This window comes from Panthera onca, chromosome B4 (assembly GCF_046562875.1).
Source record: "Panthera onca isolate mPanOnc1 chromosome B4, mPanOnc1 haplotype 2, whole genome shotgun sequence".
In the NCBI taxonomy this organism is placed as follows: domain Eukaryota; kingdom Metazoa; phylum Chordata; class Mammalia; order Carnivora; family Felidae; genus Panthera; species Panthera onca.
This window is the reverse complement of record NC_138345.1, coordinates 82,232,713-82,254,026: the sequence shown is the minus strand read 5'-3', so window position 1 is coordinate 82,254,026 and position 21,314 is coordinate 82,232,713. Positions and strand designations below refer to the sequence as shown.

General features: G+C 47.6%; 1 protein-coding gene and 1 pseudogene across 1 annotated transcript; both read right to left on the bottom strand.

The window, feature by feature from the left end:
• Positions 1-1,639: 1,639 nt before the first annotated feature.
• On the bottom strand, positions 1,640-5,888 carry LOC132694225 (syntaxin-7 pseudogene; annotated as a pseudogene).
• Positions 5,889-6,009: 121 nt separating this feature from the next.
• ESYT1 (extended synaptotagmin 1) lies at positions 6,010-20,280 on the bottom strand. The gene is made up of 31 exons (XM_060657302.2): positions 19,783-20,280; positions 18,095-18,136; positions 17,782-17,916; positions 17,591-17,664; positions 17,397-17,469; positions 17,148-17,237; positions 16,916-16,971; positions 16,360-16,483; positions 16,095-16,271; positions 15,885-15,967; positions 15,457-15,505; positions 15,240-15,326; positions 15,045-15,137; positions 14,744-14,815; positions 14,464-14,550; positions 12,865-13,014; positions 12,394-12,549; positions 12,093-12,269; positions 11,837-11,919; positions 11,662-11,710; positions 11,463-11,552; positions 11,253-11,348; positions 10,898-10,969; positions 10,719-10,805; positions 8,172-8,312; positions 7,922-8,076; positions 7,717-7,815; positions 7,507-7,638; positions 7,327-7,432; positions 7,045-7,094; positions 6,010-6,849 (listed from the first exon to the last, which is right to left on the bottom strand). The coding sequence occupies exons 1-31, from the start codon at positions 20,170-20,172 to the stop codon at positions 6,810-6,812; spliced, it is 3,315 nt and encodes a 1,104-aa protein (XP_060513285.1). The 5' UTR covers positions 20,173-20,280; the 3' UTR covers positions 6,010-6,809.
• Positions 20,281-21,314: the final 1,034 nt, after the last annotated feature.

The following is a 21,314-nucleotide window of genomic DNA, read 5'->3' as shown; positions in this document are numbered from 1 at the left end:
TCCAGGTTCACTGGCTTTAGGACTCCTTTCCCTGGAGAGCCCATGAGATCATAATGGTCAGCAGACAATAGATGGGTAACAGACTTGATTGGAAACTCAACAGTAGCTACTTCACACAGGTTCCTTGACCACCCTCAACAAAACCAACATTCTTTTTTGTTTTGTTTTAAAATTTTTTAATGTTTATTTTATTTCTGAGGGGAAGAGAGAGCAAGCATGAGCGAGGGAGGAGCAGAGAAAGAGGGAGACACAGAATCCAAAGTAGGCTCTATGCTCCAAGCTGTCAGCACAGAGCCCGACGCGAGGCTCGAATTTACAAACCATAAGATTACGACCTGAGCCAAAGTCGGATACTTAACTGTCTGAGCCACCCACATGCTCCAACAGAACCAGCTTTCTTGGTGGCCACAACCACACTACATTCTGACCACTCCTTAAACTGGCATGGTTCATAAATTGAAAGGCTTTTTAAAAATTTTAACTTTCATTTTTTCCCGTTTTACTTAAAAACATTAACATTGATGTATGACATTAAATTAGTGTCAGGTATACAACATAATGTTTCAATAGTTGTATACATCTCAGAATAATAAAGTAAGTCTTGGGGCCCCTGGGTGGCTCAGTCAATTAAACTTCCAACTTTGGCTCAGGTTGTGATCTTGCATTTCACAAGTTCGAGCTCCACATTGGGCTCTGTGCTGACAGCTCAGAGCCTGGAGCCTGCTTCAGATTCTGCATGTCTCTGTCTCTCTCTCTCTCTCTCTCTCTCTCTGCCCCTCTACCACTCTTTCTCCCTCTCTCAAAAATAAATAAAAACATTTAAAAAATTATAAAGTCTAGTTAACATCCATCACCTTACATTATTACAAAAAAGGTTTTTTCCTTGTGATGAGAACTTTTAAGATCTCTTCTCTTAGCAACTTTCAAATATACGATACAGTATTATTAACTGTCATCACCATGCTCTACATTACATCCCCAGGACTTAGTTTTTTTTTTGTTTGTTTTGTTTTTTAAATATTTTTTAATGTTTACTTATTTTTGACAGAGAGAGAGAGAGAGAGAGACAGGACATGAGCGGGGGAGGGGCAGAGAGAGAGGGTGAGACAGAATCCAAGGCAGGCTCCAGGCTCTGAGCTGTCAGTACAGAACTCACAGACCATGAGATCATGACCTGAGCCAAAGTCGGACGCTCAACCAACTGAGCCACCCAGAAACCCCCCCACCCCGCCCAGGACTTAGTTTTTAACTGAAAGTTTCTTTTGACCACCCTAACCCATTTCTCCCATCCCCCAACCCCCAACCCCCACCTCTGGCAATCACCGATTAGTTTGTTCTCTTTATCTATGAGCTCTTTTTAGTATTATTAGTATACTAGATTCCATATATAAGTATGATCACTTAGTATTTGACTCATTTGACTTAGCATTATGCCCCTGAAGTCTATCCATGTTGATATAAATGGTAAGATTTCCTTCTTTTTATGGCTGAATAATATTCCATAGTGTGTGTATACACACACATGCCATGCACATGTGCTACATTTTTTTATCCATTCATTCTTCAGTGGTCACATAGGTTGTTTTCTTGTCTTGGCTGTTGTCAGTAATGATGCAGGGACTATAGGGGTGCAGGTATCTTTTTTTTTCACTTTTAAAATCATCTTTATTTTGGTTGCAAAGACACGCTTTACTTAATATTTTATTTGTTCCCATTTGGAGTCTCATAGCTTGCCATGTAAAACACTGACTTCACTATCAAACTGCTATATAAGAACATTGTTATAAAATACAAACTATAAAGTAAGACAATCTTCTTTACAGTATTCAGATTAGTGCATCAAAAACAACATTGATTTAAAAAGGCAAGTGGTTAATTGGCAAACATCCACATTGTTTTCTAATGAAGGATGGTACAAAATGGTATGCAGGGTAAACATTAAATTTTAAGTGTTAGTGCTCAAAAACAATAATTCTGGGAAAGTTGCTCCCCAAAAGTAATTCTGACCCAAGGATACACATGTAGCCATAATTCTGAAGGATTTCAGGGAAGGTAATTAGTTTTCCATCCTAATAGCTATGAAAGTACACAGCAGAATAACAAGTTGGATCTCCAGATTTCTAACATAGTATGAACTCATTTTTCATACTCTTCCTCCAAATTACATTAAACATTTATAGTGACTACACATACCCCAGCAAACATCAGACTTAAACAGGTCCTATGCAAAAACAATTATCCTTAGTGTTTTACTAGGCAATCTACAGCAAATGTTTAGTGTATATACATCAGGAGGATGAGATATTCTAGGAAATTACTCACTGATTTCATTTAGACTGAACAAAGGTCTTAAGAGAAAACCAACAATAAAAGTTAAATAGATAATTTGTGCTGTTATGAACCAGAAAACGAAACAAAACAAAACACCACAAACAGGTGGGTTAACTTTAAGTTATTGAGAATATTTCCTCTGCTGGCCCATATCAAAATTAAATTTGAGATTTTTTATTGAAGTCACACAAATCTGGGTGCATGTCACTCTGTGACAAGAGACAGATGCACACAGAACACACACACACACACACACACACACACACACACACACCTACCTTTAAATTTACTGATTCCAAAAGCTAAGTCACCAGGGCAAATAAATTATAAATGAAAAGCATATACATTGTGGACAAAACCTCAGAGTTACTAGATTGAAAAGCATGGGAGTTATGCCAGCAGTGATACTGAGAAAAACTTTCAGTATTAGAAAATATCAGATTGAATCCAAAAGAAACTTCCCCCTGCCAAATAAAAATGACAAAGTATGGGAGCTATCCTTTATGCAATAGCTTTAAAATAATAATAATGTAATAAACCATGATTACAGGAAATTTCGTACATAATTTGAGAATGTAGTGCAACAGTGTGCTCCTTTATAATTCAGCCTTTCACTCTCCATACGATGAGACCGAGAATTACAAGTCAGATGACAATGATAAAAATGATGATGCACAGGGTTTTTCTGGATTTGTGCTGATATTCTGCTGCTCTTGACAGCTGCTGGTTTGCTTGCTGAACGTGCACCTCCGCGTTTTCCACGTTGGCTTCTATGCTATTACATCTCCTTGCTCGTGAATCATCATTCCCAAATCTTTAAATATTTCATTAATATCCATAATATCAGCTTCAAGTTGCCTAATAGAAGGTTCTCTCTCATGAATAAGGCAGAGGTCATCCTCTGTAATTTCTTCATTCTGCACCTGCACCTGAGGTTGAGCTTGCCTTCCCAGGATACAAGATTCCTTTCCTTTGAGCTGTCCTCAGGAAAACCACCAGATACTCTAGAACTGGCTCTTACTCGAGCAACAAACTCTTTCTCTTTCGCAGCAGCTTCCCTCTGGACCTTTTGAAAGTTTGTCAGTGATGTCGTGAATTGAGCCACTAAGCAATCCTTCTGTATTTTCCTTTGACGCTGTTCGCTGGGGGTGGTGGGCAGGGATCCAAACTCTGGTCTCTTTGGCAAGTTGGGTAGTATACTGCTGCTTCTGTTGCAACATTGTGTGATCCTCTGGATATTGGAAGAGATACACTGGGCCAGTAGGGCAGGGTCACCACCAATACCCGGAGTGTAAGACATAGCTGATTTGCTTATTCACTAATTTCATCAGATGTCACCTAAGCAGTCACCCCAACCTCCTCGGCTTCCTCCTCCTCCACTGGCCCCAGGCACCCACCGGCTCCAGAGCCCCCAGCTAGATTCTCAGCTGATAGGTATCTTTTTGAGATAATCATTTGATTTCCTTTAGATATATACCCAGAAGTGAAATTGTTGGATCACATGGCAGTTCTGTTTTTAATTTTTTGAGGATCCTCCATTGCTGTTTTCCCTAGTGGTTGCACCAATCTATATTCTACCAACAGTATACAAGGGTTCCCTTTTCTCACCAACACTTACTACCTCTTTGTCTTTTTGATAATAACCATTCCAACAGGTATAAGGTGATTGTGGTTTAAATTTGCATTTCCCTGGTGATTAGTGATCTTGAACATCTTTTCAGATACTTGTTGGCCATCTGTATGTCATCTTTGGAAAAATGTCTTTTCAGAGCTGCCCATTTTTTAATTGGATTTTTTTGGTTTTTGGTTTGGTTTTTTTGCTATGGAGTTTTGTAAAAGTTTTTTTTTTTATATATTTTTATATTAACCCCTTATCAGATATATGAATTTGCAAATACTTTTGCCATTCAGTAGTTTACCTTTTCATTTTGTTGGTTTCTTTTGCTTTGCAGGAGCTTTTGATGTAGATGATTATTTTTGCTTTTGTTGCCTTTACTTTTGGGTGTCATATTCAAAAACAACGTTGCCAAGATCTATGTCAAGTTGCTTATCGCTTATATTTTTTTCTAGTTTTTATGATTTCAGGTCTTATATCTAAGTGTTTAATCCATTAAATTTTTTTTTTTTTTTTTTTTGAGAGAGAGAGCACGAGCAGGGGAGGGACAGAGAGGGAGAGAATCCCAAGCAGGCTCTGCAGTCAACATAGAGCCTGATATGGCCCTTGAACTCATGAACTGTGAAATCATGACAAATCAAGAGCCAGCTGAGCCACACAGGTGCCCCGGAGAGAATCTTAAGCAGCCTCCACGCTCAGCGAGGATCCCAAAGTGGCGCTCAGTCCCATGACCCTGGAATCATGACCTGACCTGAAATCAAGAGTCAAGGGGCACCTGGATGACTCAGTAGGTTAAGCGTCCCACTCTTGATTTTGGCTCAGGTCACGATCTCACGGTTTGTGAGATTGAGCCCTACATCGGGCTCTGTGTTGACAGTGTGGAACCTGCTTGGAATTCTCTCTCTCCCTCTCACTCTGCCCCTACTGAGGTGTATTTGCTATCTCTTCCTCAAAATAAATAAAAATAAACTTAAAAAAATCAGACGCTCAACCGACTGAGCCATCTAGGCACCTTTAGGCCACTTTAAAGAAATACCTATATTAGTATCTTTCACTAACCGAAAGAATTACAAAGGGGATTTTTGCTTTTATGAAAAAATGAAAAGCAAAAATGGTGTTCAGCTTTTGTTTTGCAGTGAGCTATTATAGGGAGAGCGGGCATCCCAAGCAGGGAGAACCAAGCTTCTTCCCTGGGAACTGTACTCAGCATCAAATGGCCATAGCTTTGAACTATAAGCGTCTGTGCATTATTTCAATTTATTTTGTGCATCTGTTTGCAAGATGTGCCCTCAAGGGTCAGAGAAGCCTAGAAGAGACTATTTTTGGGGTCTGGGAATTCTCAAAGAAATGTCTCCATATAAATTAATGGGAATTAATTTTTCACTTTACATTATTTCAGATTAGGAAAGGTTTCACAGGAATGTTCTACCTTCAGATAGCAGAGGAAACCTGTATGTGTGGGTTTATTTCTGGGCTCTCTGTTGTGTTGACCTGTTTTTTATGTCAATACCTTACTGTTTTCATTACTATATCTTTACAATATACTTTGAGATCAAGGAATGTGGTGCCTCTAGCTTTGTTCTTCCTTCTCAAGATTGCTTTGGCTGTTTGGGGACTTTTGTGGTTCCATACAGATCTTAGGATTATTTCTGTGAAAGATGCCATTGGATTTTTGATAGGGATTACACTGACTCTATGTTGTTTTGGGTAGTGTGGACATTTTAACAATACTTCCAGTCCATGAACATAGAATGTCTTTTATCTGTCTTCAGTTCCTTTCCTAAAGTGTTATAGTTTTCAGCGTACAGGTCTTTCACCTCCTTGGTTAAATTTATTTTTGGGTCTTTCACTCTTTGAAACCACTGTAAATGGGATTGTTTTAATGTACCTGATTAGAAATGCAACAGATTTTTGTATGTTGATTTTGTATCCTACAACTTTACTGAATTTTGAGTTCTAACGGTTTTTTTGGTGGTCTTTAAGGTTTCCTATATAGAATGTCATGTCATCTGCAAATAGTGATAGAAGCTGGATTCCCTGTCCTTAAGGAAAAGAGCCACAGCTGGTTTGAGTATAATGTTTAATGTAAGATACAGTGGATTGGCAGAGTTGGTGCAAAACCAAGAGATTCAGTTCTCATCAGTGAGTTAACAGCCTAGGCACCTGGGCAAAACATTGGCCCTGCTGGCCCGAGTCCTCCGAGTTCCTCTGCACAGCACCAGCTAGAGGTTCCAAGATTGATATCCACTACTTGAAGGCTTGGATAGGATCTAAGTGTTCTCATTCCCAAAGTGAGTGAAGAGACTGCCCTAGTCATCACAGCAGGTGTAGTTTGCAGGACAGACTTGAGGAAAAGTGGGGACAGAACTGGCCCTGTGGGCCTGGGTTGCTGTACATTTACTACATGCAATAGTCCAAGAGACTCTTGAGTGTTTAGCCTGTCCACCTTCCCACCTATGTGTTTACCCTCCCTGACTGTTCATGGTGGGGAAGAAGGTGAGCATCCAATTAAAGAAAAAAAGGTCTTTCCAAAAGCTATATTTGGCATAAGCTGATGCCACTGCAGGTGCTGCCAGTGGCCAGGCACAGGTACAGAAGGCCCTGAGGACTTGGGAGGGAAGGAGAAGAATGTGCAGGCAGAGCAGGAAATAGCCAGCTCAGGTCTCTGCCTGAGGCCATGCAGTAAAGGGTAACCTGTGGTCCTCCTCTTTGGTCAGGCAAAGGCCCTGGCATGGGCCTGGGAGGTGAGAGGGTGAGGGGCACAGGCTCTGCCCTTGGGCCCTAGCTGTAGGCTCATCACATTGAGGTGATGCAGCAAGAGGCAAGGCAAGGAGACAGTAGTCAGGCTGGTAATCCTTGGCTCCTAGGAACTGCCCTTGTCCTTGTCATCCATGAGGTCATACCTGTGGGAACACGCAGAGGAAGCTCAGGTAGAAAGGTGACCTGTGTCCTCTTATAAATGAAACATGACCCAAGCGCTCCTATACTTCAGCGAATCAACAGTTCTCACCTCAGAATGCATTCTTTTCTCCCTTCCTATGATTGGGATTTCTCTTACTTAAATATCCAGGCCCATTCCCCGCCTATCCGATACTCACCATTGGGCCGCTCCCTGGGAAAGGTCTATCTCTGCAAGGTCCAGCTGCACCTGTGTGGATGATGGTAGGAGCAAGGTGTTATTTTGACATCTCCAAAGACCACATCCCATCATCACATATTCCTGGTCCAAACCAGTGCAGTGCGGCGGTCTGGTACTATGCAGACCACCTGTATAGTACTGTCACCTTCAGTGCTTCCTTCCTAAGTCCCTGAGGGACTATAGCCTCATTACCAGCAGCTTCTAAGTCTTACCTTTGCCTTGCTTGTCCTCACCCTCTTACCTTCCCCAGCAGCTCACGCTCTCTTGACATGAAGGAGGAATTAGACTTCACAGAGACATCCAGCTTTCGCCGCAAGGCCTCATCCAGGGGCAGTTCCCACTCAAACCTGGGGAGGGACTGGGTCTTAGGGGCAGGGGTTCCTTCCCAAGCCTGCCATCTCCCCCTGAATGCCTGACTGACCGCTCACTGAATTCGGGATTTAGGGTCCTCTTCTTCTGTGAGGTCTTCCTCTTGGTGCCCCGGTTCTTGTCTGGCAGTAGCAACAGTGACACGTAGGGGTCCGGGGGATCCCGTCCATTTTGTCGAAGGGCCCTGCAACAGGGAGATGAAGGTAGAAGACAGTCCAAGATGGGGGGAGGGAGGGTGGGAACCCGGAGCATAGGGTCTCACCGGCAACTGTGCACAATGCTGACCAGCTTCCGTTCTTCACTATAATACCAGACAGTCAGTTTCACCTGGCCCAGGGGCCCTGCTGGAGCCTCAACGGGACTATGGAGAGATGGAGATAGTGTTGGAAGAAGGTCGTACTTCGGGAGCCTGTGGCTTATCCTTTGTATTCCTGACTGCACCCCATCTTTCTGTCCAAGGCCCTTACCTGTCACCATGTGTTAAGCGCTGCCGGAGCTCTGGGGCTGAGGAAGTGATATGAGGCAGCCCCCCCCAGAGCTCTGGTTCTTCACTCAGAGATGAGGAGCTGTGGCTGTAGCTGTGGCTGTGCGCTTCCACTCCTGAGTGCTGGGACACCAGGATCTAGGTAGGCAAGAAGGCCGTGAGCAGGGCAGACTCGTGCTCAACTCCCTTGCTATGAGGGCGTGGCCCTTGGCCCGTCATCTCCTGGCACTCACCCCCAGCTGTGCTCTCAGCAACACCTGCCCTTGTCCGTTGTTAAGTGTAAACCAACGGTCCAAGCAGAGCTGGTCAGTCACAAGTAGCTCCGAGAGGGGCAGGGAAAGTGAGCCCAGTGCACCAGTCCCCTCGCCCCGAACCTGTGGAGTCAAGAGGTCAATGATTTAACCCTGGTGTTCTAGTTCCAAACGCTTGGACACTTGGGTGGTTTCAGAGAGAGACTCCCCTTTGTGACAGAGAAGCCATGTTGCTGGTCCCGCTTCCCTTCCTTTCCTAACCAGAGTGGACCATGCTATCTGTACTTCCCAGGCATTCACAAATTATGCCCAAGGGCTGTAATAGCTGCATAGGTGGAGAAAAAGAACAGTAAAAATGGAATTAAATGTTTCCTGCCCTTCCAACCCCATTTCCTTATTCCTAAGTAACTACCTGTAAACCCTTTCTGTTTTCTTAGTTCTAGCATAATTCTAACTAATATGCCTATATATCACTTTATTGTGATTTGTCAGCTTTGGTGTCTACTGACCTGCAATGCAAGGTCAAGAATTGAGCTCATTTGCATCTCTTCTCTATCTTTGCTTGTGTTGTTGATAGTTCCATTAAGTTCTATTGGTTTCTGTTCGTATAATTCTCTACTTATTGTTTTATCAATTTTAGAAAGTATCTGACTCTTCACACTTCAGAAGGGGAAGGGCACCCCTATATTACCTCCCTCTCCCCACTCCCATACCTCTTTACTTTTGCTCACCCTTCACTCTTCATGCCATTGAAGTTGCTCCAATAATCAGTGACCTCATTTTCAAAGTCAATCAATAGTTTTTGGTCATCTAATTTTTTATTATATTTATTTTGAGAGAGAGAGAGAGAGTGCAGGAATGCACACAAGCACATGAGTTGGTGGGGCGGGGGGTGCAGAGGGAGAGAGAGAATCCCAAGCAGGCTCTGGGCTGTCAGTATAGAGCCTGATGTGGGGCTCGAACCCATAAAACATGATATCATGACCTGAGCCGAAACCAAGACTGAGCCACCCAGGTGGCCCTAATTTTGTTTTTTAGTAACATTTGGCTACTTCTTATCTTTTCATACATTCTTCTTTTGGTTTCCTTAACCCTTTCTTTCCTGGTGCGCACCCCACTGCCCTGGCCACGCTGCAGGCCCTTTGAAGGGCGCTTCTTCCTCTGCCTGTCCTTTCACTGCTGCCATGCTCAATGTGTCCATCCTTGGTCTTCTTTTCACCCTACATCCCTAAGAATGCTCCTCATACCCACGGCTACAGTTGCTACACGGTGCTTATTCATGATGTTCAAACAAGAGGGAGAGGGAGGAACACCATAGTGGGCCATAGATGCACCTTCTGGATGGCTCTTTCCCCTTGCATGGTCTCAGAGATCTCAAATTCAAAAACTTCTGCTTTGGTGGTGCCCGGGTGACTCAGTTAAGCGTCAGACTCTTGATTTAGGCTCAGGTCATGATCTCAGGGTTTGTGGGATCGAGCCCCCTTGTTGGGCTCTGCACTGACAGCATGGAGCCTGCTTGGTGTTCTCTTCTCTCCGTCCCCTGCCCCCCACTCTCTCTCAAAAATAAATAAATAAACATTTTCAAAAAACTCTTAAACTCCTGCTTTGGGCATTCCCTGTGTTGGCCATGGCACCCTTCTCTGTCCAGCTACCCCATGCTAAGAACCCAGGAGTTAGCATCTCGACTGTTCCTTGTTCCATCTCCCCCCATGTCAAATTAACCACCACCAAATACCATCCAAGCTTGGTCATTTCTTGTTTATTACTCTAATAGACTGTTAACTGATTTCCCTGCCTCCAGCATCATCTTCCTTTAGTCCATTCTTTATCGTGCTATCAGCATGATCTCTGTAAAGTGCAAATCTGGGTGTGTCACCCCTCACTCATTTATTTATTTATATGTTTAATTTTGATAGAGTGCACGAGTAGGGGAGGGGCAGAGAGCGAGGGGGACAGAGGATCTGAAGTGGGCTCTGAGCTGTCAGCAGCAAGCCCGATGTGGGGCCTGGAACTCTCAAACCACTGTGAGATAATGACCTGAGCCGAAGTTAGACGCTCAGCCATCCAGGCTGCCCCACCCCTCCCCTCACTCCCTCAACTGTTTCCCTGTGCCTTTAGATAAATCCAGATTCTTAGCATAATATTCAAGAGCCCCTGTGATCTTGCTTCTGTCTGCCTCTCTTATCTATAATTTGCCTTCTTTCTGCTCCTTCTCTTCTCAGCCTGAAGACTTTTCCTTCTCTTCTTGGTCAGAGTTTGTTTACCCTTAAGCTCAGAGGTCATCTAAGGATGCCTCTCTTATTGCCTTTACCTTTTCCCCTAGTCTGACATGAAAGCCCTCCTTTTTTCCCCACGGTGCCTTTTCGTCAGCAGTTGTCAGTCTGGAAGTTTTCCGTGGTTATTTTTCTCCCAAAAGAGAGTGTGAGCTCCATAAAGATAAGAACTAGATCTTTTATCTCTGAACGCCCTGTGCCTGGTTCAGTGCCCAGCCCGTGATGGCAGAATGTTCACAGAATGAATTTATAGTACCTGCAACTCCAGGCTCTCAGTGTTTGGTTTCCTGATGAGAAAGGAGGCACTCTCATCCCAGACAGGGGCTGAAGTTTGGGAAACAGTCTGGTGGAGATGAAGGGTTACGGTCAGTGGTTGGAACTCTCTCCTCTGCATCTCTCATCCCTCCCAGACAGCCCTGTGGCATTTTCTAATACCTTCGTCTTGTGAGAAGTATCTCCCACAGTGAGAGTAGCGTAAGGACTGGGAGGCTTGGTACCTTTTCGGAGCTAAGAGACAGAATATTGTGTTAAATACGGTCTTAAATTTAGACCTCGTTAGGCAGATCCCCCGCTCCCCTCACAAATTCCATCCACAGCCAGTGACCAGGTCCCCATTATTACTTGACAGCCACCACCCTCCTGGCCTCAAACAGACCATTCTTCCCACCCCAGCGCCACCCTGGGAAAGAGGAATTTGGAATTTACTATTCCAAATACACCAGGGGCATCCAAACCTGAGGGAGGCGGAGCAAGGGCCAGGGAGCTATGGGGCGTGGGGAGCAGATCTCACCGGCAGGTCCTCCGCCCGCTCCAGATAAACGGACAGCAGGGCCGCTGCCAGTTCTGCACTCTTCTGCGTCTGGATCAAACTGTTCACCTGCAGCACCTGTGGGAAGACACACTCGGCTTGGGGAGTGGTGACTGACATACTGGGGCCTGGCCTACACCTCGGAAGCTGACACAAGAGTTCGCCTTGACCCATCTGGAGTCCATTCCCTACCTCCTCTAACTCGGCAGCAGTGGGCCGGGGGGTCAGACGCTCCAGACGCAAGTGCAGGCGGCCAGATGGCACGTCCTCCAGAGTCAGCCACTGAGGAAGTAGGCAGGGTTAAGGCTTGAGGATGTGGGGACAGAGGGACTAGAAGAGTGAGACATGGGTCAAGATCAGGAAGGATTATTGATTCTAATTTCTTGCTCACCTCATCAAGGAAGCCAGTGTTTAGGACTGCAGTGAGACTCACTTTACTCCTGTAGAGGAGAAAGATTTAAACAAGAGGCCAACGGTCAGAGCCATGACTCTGTCTCCCCAGAGCCAGACTTCCGTGGCCTACAGAGGCCCAGCCTGTCTTCGCTGCCAGACTCCCGTCCTCTCACCTGCCCAGAAAGTCATCCTTGTCCAGGTCCTTGTCAAAAACTTCAATGTCTAGCTCTTGGCCTGGAATCGATGTGACAATCACCTAGTGGGAGAGAATAGTGCAAAGGGGATTCTTTCCTTTTTTCTCCCAAATGACTAGGAACCTCCCCCTCAATCACCTGAACCCCGGAGGGCTTTCTGACCCTGGGGCTCTCTCAGAGCTAGAGGGAAGAAGGGGAAGGGACTCAAGAGGAGTCCCAGCTGCTCAATTCTGACCTCAAAAACCTCATTCCAGCGGGGATTGAGATCTTCCCGAACAACACGGCTCCGGAAGCTTCGTCCTGCCAGCTTTAGTTTCACATAGGGGTCTGATTTGCCCTTTACCAATCCCCCCAAGAAACGGTCTTTGGCAATCAGGTCCTGGGCCTCTAATACATGGATCCGAAGCACATTCTGCAAAAGGGACAGACAGAGGCACCAGATGGCTGTGAGAGATAAACCTGACAAAACCAGCCCTGAAAAACAGGCTTTGCACACTTAGGCAACCGACCCTAGTCCTTTCTAGATATAGACTCACCTCAGTCCCGAAGTGACTATCAGGAGTAGTATGACAAGGTCGAGGTGGGGCATCCACACTGCTGCCTGCCTGGGAGCTCTCACTGTCCGGGTCCCAAGCACCAGGTGTTCCAGGCACGGTGGGAAAGTGCACTTCTGATGAATCCAAGTACAAGATCTGGGAAGGGTAGTGTAGTTGTCAAATCAAAGAAGTGCAGCTGACCACCTGCAAGCAAGGTATGTGGGGGTGGGGGGGCAGAGCAGAGGCTCTGACCGAGAAAACAGGTTTCTGCTTTGGCTGGGCTCATCTCTAGAAGGTTCCCTCCACACTCTTCCTACTCACACACTATTTCTTCCCCAGTTAGGTCAACAAACACTTTTGTGTGCCTGATAGGTTCTTCCACACATATTAGAGGATTCCCCTTCCTTACTCTTAATACCAAGGAGTCTACAAGGCCCTTTACCACCCTCAGTGCTTCCTCTGTCTCCATACCCTCATAACCAATTTCATGTAGAGCCTGGAGTTTGGGCCAGAGCTGCTGAGCTGGAACCACTGGTCCAAGGTGAGTTCAGGGGCAGTCAGCAGGCGACCCAGAGGCAGGGTCAGTGCCCCTAAAGTCAAGGCCCTGGAGTCATCCTTCACCTAGAGGCACAGGAAGAGGGGATGTAGTGAAGAGATTAGGAAAAAGACCTATTGGGGAAATTGTAACCTACCGCCAGCTTCATTTGCTCTGTGCCAATCACCTTTTGTCCTACTCTAGCCAACTTAACAGTCCACCTACTCCATCGTTCCTTCTGCCTTTGCTCATCCTGCTCCCATTATCTGAAAAGTTCTCATTCTCCTCCCCCTACCTATTTTTAAAAAATTTTTGTTACTTTTTTTTAGTTTACTCTATTTACTTATTTTCCCTCCCCCTGCCTATTTAAATCCTATTAATCACTCAGGGCCCACCTAAAATTCTTCACAAAATCTCTCTAGTTGCTCAAGCCTCCGTACCTTTCTTTGGCTATCCTTAGCACTACATTATGGGTACTTTATTCCCATTAGTTAATATTTAATAATTTCTGGATGGTTTTATACATATGTGTCTTGTCTGTGAAACTAGCCAGTAAACTTCATGAAGGCAGATACTGTTTCATGTTTTTTTCTGTGAACTTTAAGCTTCTAGATGTCTACATGGCTTCTCTGGCATGTTTAATTGTGATGTTTAACAGACATTCTTGCAGTTTAAGATGACACTTTTAAAATAAAATTCTCTCCTGGGGCACCTGGGTGAGACTCAGTCAGCTAAGCAACCAACTCTTGATTTCAGCTAAGGTCATGATATCACAGTCTGTGCGACGGAGCCCCAAGTCGGGATCTGTGCTGACAGTGTGGAGCCTGCTTCAGATTCTTTCTCTCTGTCCCTTTCCAGCTCATGTAAGAGTACACACTCTCTTGCAAAATAAACATTAAAAAAATAAAATAAAATTCTAATCATGACTTGAGCCCTGCCACTTGATGGGAGAATCGACAGAACCTGTAAGATTTTTTTTTTTTTTTTTTTTTTTTTTAAAGTAGGCTTCACACCCAGTCAGAACTCACAAGCCTGAGATCAAGACCTGAGTTGAGATCAAGAGCTGGATGCTTAACTGACTGAGCCAACCAGGTGCCCTAGAACCTGTAGAATCTTATTTGGAATTGACATTCTCTATTGTAATTTTGCTTCTGTTTATTTTCACATTTTCTTTTTCCACTGAAAAGGAAAGATGATGCTTAGTTTTAAATGTTAGAAGTGTACAAGTTGTTTTGTTACAATTAAACTAAATAAGGAAAAATATAAAAGGCTAAGTACTCAATATGTTCTTTTTTTAAAAATAATTTCACTGAGGCATAACTTGCCATAAAATCACTCATTTTAAGTATACAATTCTCAGTTATAAAGAATGATTCTAGAGAGATAGTTGGGGAAGAATGGAGTGCTTCAAGGAGGTGGAGAGTCTATGTAGATGGACTGAAATAGTGATCAAAAGGCAGATGGAAGAAGGGGATACAGACCTGGGAAGGCAGAATAGGGTATTCAGAAGGAGCTCAGTGGGGTGATCGTCTCACCTGCACATCAAGCTCCTGGCTTCGAGGGTCTTGCAGGAAAAACCGGAAGGCCTCTTCCCACACTGGGCAGTTGTTGCTGTAGACAGCCTGGAGACGCACAGGATGGGATTAAGGTTACGTGCTGCAGTACCCATTCCTGTTTCTCCAGAAAACCTTTGCCTTTACAGGCAGCCTAAAGGGGAGACTTCATCTCAAGAACAATCCTCCCCTACCCCACCAGGCACGCGTGTGTGGGCACACACACACACACCATCTCCCACAATGATATCCTGGCCCTCACCTTGCTCTCCTGGGTCATATCCTGAATTGAAAGTTGTACCATGGGATTGGGTTCCTTGTTCCCTTTCTTTAGCTGTGGGGGAAGAATTAGAAAGTCACCATCTTGGTGTTTTTGGTTTTGTCTCCGTGAGTGAAGTAGGGCTCTCATCAGAATCTTTTCCCTGAGGTGGCTCTGATCCCCTCCTTGGAACCCTTGTGTTACATGCTGCTGCTTCTGAAGCCCAGTTGGCAGGGGCAAGACAGGGTATGGGAATGCTGCATCCAGGGTTTCCTGTTCAGCTGCCCTCAGAAGCCACACTCACAGGAAGATCCTGGGCCCGGTCCAGATAGACAACTAAGATGGCAGCTGATGGTGGCTCTGGTCGGGAGGAGACTCCTCGATTCCACTGCAGAACCTAGAGGGAAGGGGTCGGTAGTCAGACCCTTGCCCTCCAGTTCCCCATATTTCCAGTCATCTGTTTCTCCCCTGCCAGCTTCCTGTTTGCCAGGTTGGTTACCTGCTCCAGTTTTTCTGCAGATGGCAAAAGTGACAGCCATTCTAGCCTTAAGTGAACTTGGCCTTGCCCACCTTGTAGAGGAAACCACTGGAGGGATAGAAGAAAGTGAGGTATAACAGAGATCAGATATTTACCCAACCTCTTCTCTACCAGTGTAGCAACTACTGTCAACCCAATGGGTGAGACCACCCTCCCTCTTCCTCTTCTCTCAACTTACATTATCCAGCACTCCAGCCTGCAATACCTTCCCTACATCCAGCTTCATCCTAGAGGGGGTGGGAAGGGGACAGTGAGAGGGGGAAAAAGGAGAATGTGTTGTAATTAATAGCATGTCACTGGCCCTCCACTCACCCACCCAGAAATAAACGGCAAATCTCAGACTCCCTTCTTGTACTCAGCAGATGTGTGTGTGTGTGTGTGTGTGTGTGTGTGTGTGAGAGAGAGAGAGAGAGAGAAGAGAGAGAAAGAGAGAGAGAAAGAGAGAAAGAGAGAGAGAAAGAGATAGGGAGAAGGCAGGTGAAGGCAGGAAGAGGGTGCTAAGAAGGAAAATGATACACAATTCCCAGGCCTGGAAGGAGATTATAATTGCTTCTGCAACCGTGGTAGCACTGGGGCTTTAGAATCCTAACACAGGCAGAGTCTCACCTGCCCAGAAAGTCATCTTTGTCTGGATCCTTATCAAACACCTCCACCTCAATCTCCTGCCCTGGGACCTCATGGACCATCACCTGAAGAACATTACAGCGTTAAGGGTCTCATGGGCTACACTGTGAGGATCATCCAATCAGGATCTTCTCTCACAGCCTCCCAGGGCCTCCCCCATTTGACACAATTCCCACTCCTCAGCTGTCCCACCTCGTAAGTCTCTCCCCACTGGGGGTTGAGGTCCTCATTGATGACCCGACTGCAGAATGTCTGGGTGCCCACTCGCACAAGTGCATAGGGGTCTGACTTGCCCTCGATCAGGCCCTTCACGTATTTGTCCTTGGAGCCCAGACCTCGGGCAGCCAGCAGGTGAATCCGGATAATGCCCTGGGCATAGGAATCAGATGGTAAAAACCTAAGGACCCAGCATGAGGTTCCTGAAAGAAGGATCTATCTGATGTTGGAGAGGCCATACCCTGGGAAGAGGAGAACGCAACTGCGCCACATCCTGAAGGTCAGGCACAAGGGGCACCAATAATCGGTTGGGCAACACAAGGAAGGCAGCAATGGAATCCATGATCATGGTGTCAGAGAGGGAGCTGGATGGGGGGGTAGAAAAGGAGCTGAACGTGGCCCCAAATTCCAATATCCACCCCCCAACCCCAGCTTTCTTTTCCACAACTGAGAGTGACCTAACGCTAGAGGGACATCCTTTCTTCAAAATCCGTTTTTGCTACTCTTCCACCCTAATTCCCCACCTACTGCTCTGTCTCTTCACTACTGTCCCAGCTCTTCTTTTTCTTTTTCCTCTTGCTGAGCTTTCTGCAGCCCTCTTCCTTCTCTATCCGCAAACATGCTCCCCCACAGGAGAAAAATAACAGCATGGAACTTTTCAGGGGTATCTGTCTTCTCTCTCCAGCTAGGATGATCAAGGCTCCTGGACGATATCAGCTGTATCTTTTACTGCTTGGTATCCCGAAAACCCCCAGCCCAGGGCTGGAACACTTAGGTGCTCAATAAATCCTTGATACCTGAGTCCTGGGATATCCAGCAGGTTGGTCATCCCTGTCCAGTTGATATCTAGGGTCTGGAAGGAAAGAGCAGGGAGATCAGCACAGAGCACAAGCTGGTATGGCCACACCCATCCAACAGTTGCCAGACCCCTCAGCCTTCCCTCCCCCATGCCCCAGAGCTGGCCACTCTCTCCCTCCCAATCCTCTCTGTTTTCCCTGCTTCCCCATTCAGCTCGGTGTTTTCCCTTACCGGGCGTCGGATAAAGAACATCGACACAGCCCCCACAATAGGAAGGTTCCCGATGAGCGGCTCAAGAATCACCCGCAAGACACCATGTAGCTGGGGCCAAAAAAGAAGATCAAAGCATTTCTCTACAAAAGGACTTCTTTCCCTCCCAAACTTCCCCAGCTTTGGTTTTTCCAACTTTCAACTTCCCCACATCCGATGAAATTTAGGGCAAAGTCTCCCTATTATGGGTGCCCCTGACACATGCCCCACCTGCATGCCTTTGACGCCTGCTTTGCAGAAATATTTCTTCACTTCCACATCAATCTGCACATCACCTACATAGCTAGGGGTTGATAAGGAAGCGAACGAAGAGGGTTAGTACTAGGCTGAAATGGGGGGAGGGGAGTGAAGCAGAGTGATCAGGATCCTGCTGAAGGGGAAGCAAGAAGAGTGAGTGGTGTTACCTGATGTTCAAATCTAAGAGGATCTGTTCTTTGCTCTGGCCAGGGTGAACCTTGACTCCTAGGATGCGCAGTGGCTGCAGAGAGATGAATTCTTGAGAGAGAGAAGAGGGAAACGGAGGAGTATCTTCTGGGCCACCCACCTTCCCTGGCTCATCTCCTCCATCCAGTTATTTTCCTTCCTACACACATACCTTTTCACCCAGTTCCACTCGTGTAAATGTAAATGTTTGCAGATGGGGGTTAGAGCCTCGAACAGCCGGGGCCACAGTTTCAGTCAGAAGCTTCTCCATGTACTGGCCCAGGAAAGGCCAGACCTGGGCCACAATCTGGAAGGAGAGGGAACCCGTCACAGGAGAGCCCAATCTTCCTCCTAAATGCAAGTTCCTTCGGAATCCTCCTCGCAGAGAGCACTGGGGCCAGACCTGACGAGTGGCAGGGTCTGGCAAGAGAAACGAACCCCATTCCTTCCTCATGAAAAATAAAAATCAAGACCATCATGCTCACCTTATTTAGCCACTCAGCCTTTTCCACATCTGGGAAGCTGACCTAGAGGTGGGGAAGGGAGAGGTAGGGATGAGCACAGCCTCCACCTGTGGTCTCCTACTAAGATGCTGGGTGGTGTGCCCACAGAGGAAAGGAAACCAAAGTGTGACAGGGCCTCCTCACACCCAGGGGTTGGCCTGGAGGTGCTAGGATGTTCAGAGGATTCACCCCTCCACGGGGTTTCCGGGCTCTGAGGTCTCTCTGACAAGGGGCGCTGACGGCATGTGGGCCAAAGTTGCTCTGTGGATAGCTGGGGATGTGAAATGAAGACAGCTGCTGGAGCAGAGAGGGAGGGAGGAGAAGGGCAACATTCTTTCTGGAGGGGGAGGTCCTGACAAACCAGAGTTTAAGGAGGAAACCCTGGGATTAGAGAAGTCTTGGTTCCGTTTTGCAGCCTTCCCACTTCACCCTGGACTGGGGCTTCTACACCAAGAAGGTGAAGAGGGAAGCAGCTCTTTGAGGGGCCAGAAGTGCTGGCCGTTTTTGTTTTTTTCTTCATCTTCTTTATTTCGTTAGTGTGCCTTTTATGGGAAAGAAGGACACCTGTGGTTTGTATTGGCGGAGGAGGAGGGACAGTCGCCTCAGGAAGAAGACTGCTTTTCCATGATGAGGAGTAGGAGGAATAGCCAGTTGCTGCCTGGGCTACATGTCCCCTGGGACCATTTCTCCCCCTTTCCCCTCTCCAGCCCTGGGCCTGCGCAGCATGGCTGTATCTGTCTAGTGTCAACTTTGATTCCGCTCTTCTGCCATTCTCCCCCGTAGAACCGCACCTCCGCTGGGAGGGGCAGGAAGGCGGGGGCAGGGAGGGGCCGTGTAACGGGCTCTGCCCCGGCGAGGGCTGAGAGCAGGCAGGGGGGTGAGGGGGCGCAGAAATAGGGCCCGGGTCCCAACCGAGCAAGCGCAGCGCGCAGTCCGGAAAAGGGTGGGGCCGGCCAGGGGCGGTGAAGTGTGGGCAGCGGGCACTGCAGCAGTCAGTCGGACTACCCTCCCCCCTCCTCCGCACCCCCGCCCTGAGTCCCGCAGCCGCCTCCGCTGCGCTGCGGCCCAGCTGCCTGGGGCTGCAAGGCGAGGGTCGGGGGTCTGTCCGGGTGCCGTGGCTCCCCCGAGCAGTGCTCCCGGGGTCGAGTCCCGGCGGGTACCCGGAGATAAGAGCGGGAAAAGGGAGAACATTATGGCCTTAAATAGGCAAAAAAAAAAAAAAAAAAAAAAGAGAGAGAGAGAGAAAAAAGTCCCAAGGAAGACTGGAGTGACGAGGGAACCCTCTGAGCCGCAACGGGGATGTCCGGGAGCAGCAAGGCGCGAGTGGCACCAGAAGCGAGGAACGCTCAAGCGTCTTGGCTAGGAGGGAGAGCCACAGCTGCGACAGGCTCCCCAGATGTTATAACTGCTCCTGCCCAAGCGCAGAGGAAGAAGTCCTGATTCTGTGGAAGGATCAGGATCTGGGCACGCGGAAAGGAGGGGGAAAGGGGGAAGAGTGGCTACCGGGTCCCAAGAGTGGCGCGTCCTAGCAGGCAGCCGGCTAGCGGGGCGAGAGGGGAGTCTCCCTCCCATGGCCCCAGGGTGGGAAGCTGACTTTAGGGACAGGGAGGGAGAGCCCTAGAGCCGAGGGGCTATGAGGGGGCTATGCAGCACTGAGGGTGCTCGCTCACCCAGGCAGGTAGCTCTCGATGGCTCATATAAAGTGTTTTCGCCGTGAGCCGCTCCTCATCGTCCAGCAGCTGCCGCGCTGCCCGAAGGCTCCGTTCTTTCTCGTCGCGGACCCGGCGCCAGCCCAGGTAGAGGGCGAGGCCGAAGAGCACGAAACCCACGCTGAGTCCCACTGCCCCAGCCAGGTACACCGGCACGAGCACAAGCAGCCGCCGCCCGAATGAAGTCAGCAGCGCTAGGGCCTCACCCGCCGCGCCTGGGCCGGCAGGTTGGTTCCCAGAACTCAGGTCCCGCTTTGTGTGAGCAGCGGGGGGCTGGTCAGGGGGGTCGGAGGGAGCAGAGGGCTGATCCGCGGGGCTGGGGCTGGAGCCGTCTCCAGGAGAGCGCTCCATGGTGCTACCTCTGGGAGGACCCGCCCGACCCAGAGACCAGGAGAAGGTTGCTTAGCCTAGCGACCAGCTGCCCCCAACAAACCGTAACCCCTGGGCTGGGGGAGGGGAATTTAAGCCACGCCCCTTCTTTCTGAGGGCTCGGGTTGGCCGGCGCTGCATAGACCAAGGCGGAGTCAAAAGACAGAAACCCTGCCCCTCTTCCGCCGGGAGGCGCTAGGGCTCGGGAGAGGCAGGACCTCCCTGATTAGACCGAGTGTCAAGATGGGCAGTCTGGGATGGCGGGAAAAGGAGGAAAGAGGCTAAAAGAGCGGCACTTGATTGGTCAGAAAGAGGAGGCGTGGTGTACCATTTAAAGAGATGAAGCCCCCGCGCTCCCCCAAGTGGAATGGGAGTGCCTGTGGTATGACGTCATGCGGAGCCGCACCGCCAATTACTCCGTTTTAGAGGGACTTGGGGTTGAGGGGTTGTGGAGGATGAGGATTTACTTCCACTCCGTTCGGACGGTTTGGCAGGATTTGTCTGGAATTCCTACATGTTCGTTTGTCAGCTTTCCGTAGTTTTTATATTCTAAGCACGTTTCTTATTCTTCGGGGTTTCCGTGGCTGTCCTTACAAAACACCCCATGTGGAATGAAAGGTTCTGTCTATGCGGTCTTCAGCCCTCTACTTTGTGCAGTGTAACGACAGACGCTACAGAAAAACTGGAGAATACGAGAATTAGAGTTAGGATTCTCCAGCCTTCAGGGAAGAGAGAGACAGAGAGAAAACGGTGTGTATAGGAAGTGAGGCTTTATTTCTTATTAGTAATCTCCAAGATTTAGTTATCTTTATCATAGAGGGCAAATTAAACTGGCTCCCAAACGGTGGGGGCGGGAGTGGGGAGAGGAGATGCCTCGGCTACAGTGGAATTCATTACATTTCCCATGATTTCCCTGACCCTGAAGAACTGAAATGAAGAGTAATGAGACAATTCTGTTTCTTATTTGCCTGAGTTGGAAGGAAAGTTCGGAATACAGTCACATGTAGAACTAATGCAATTCCATGTTGTATAGTGTACGTGTAGGAAGGGAAAAGCGCAGGGTACATTGATGATGACTACTGTTACTAGTTAACTGGACTTAGAAACTAAACTAATTGGAAGCT

Coding starts and splice junctions, on each gene's coding strand:
- ESYT1 (XM_060657302.2), bottom strand. CDS start 20,172: ATGGAGCGCTCTCCTGGAGACGGCTCCAGCCCCAGCCCCGCGGATCAG. Junction 16,972..17,147: donor TGTTCTTTATCCGACGCCCG/GTAAGGGAAAAC, acceptor CTTTCCTTCCAG/ACCCTAGATATCAACTGGAC. Junction 8,313..10,718: donor CTGAGAGCCTGGAGTTGCAG/GTACTATAAATT, acceptor TTGACTCCACAG/GTTCGGGGCGAGGGGACTGG.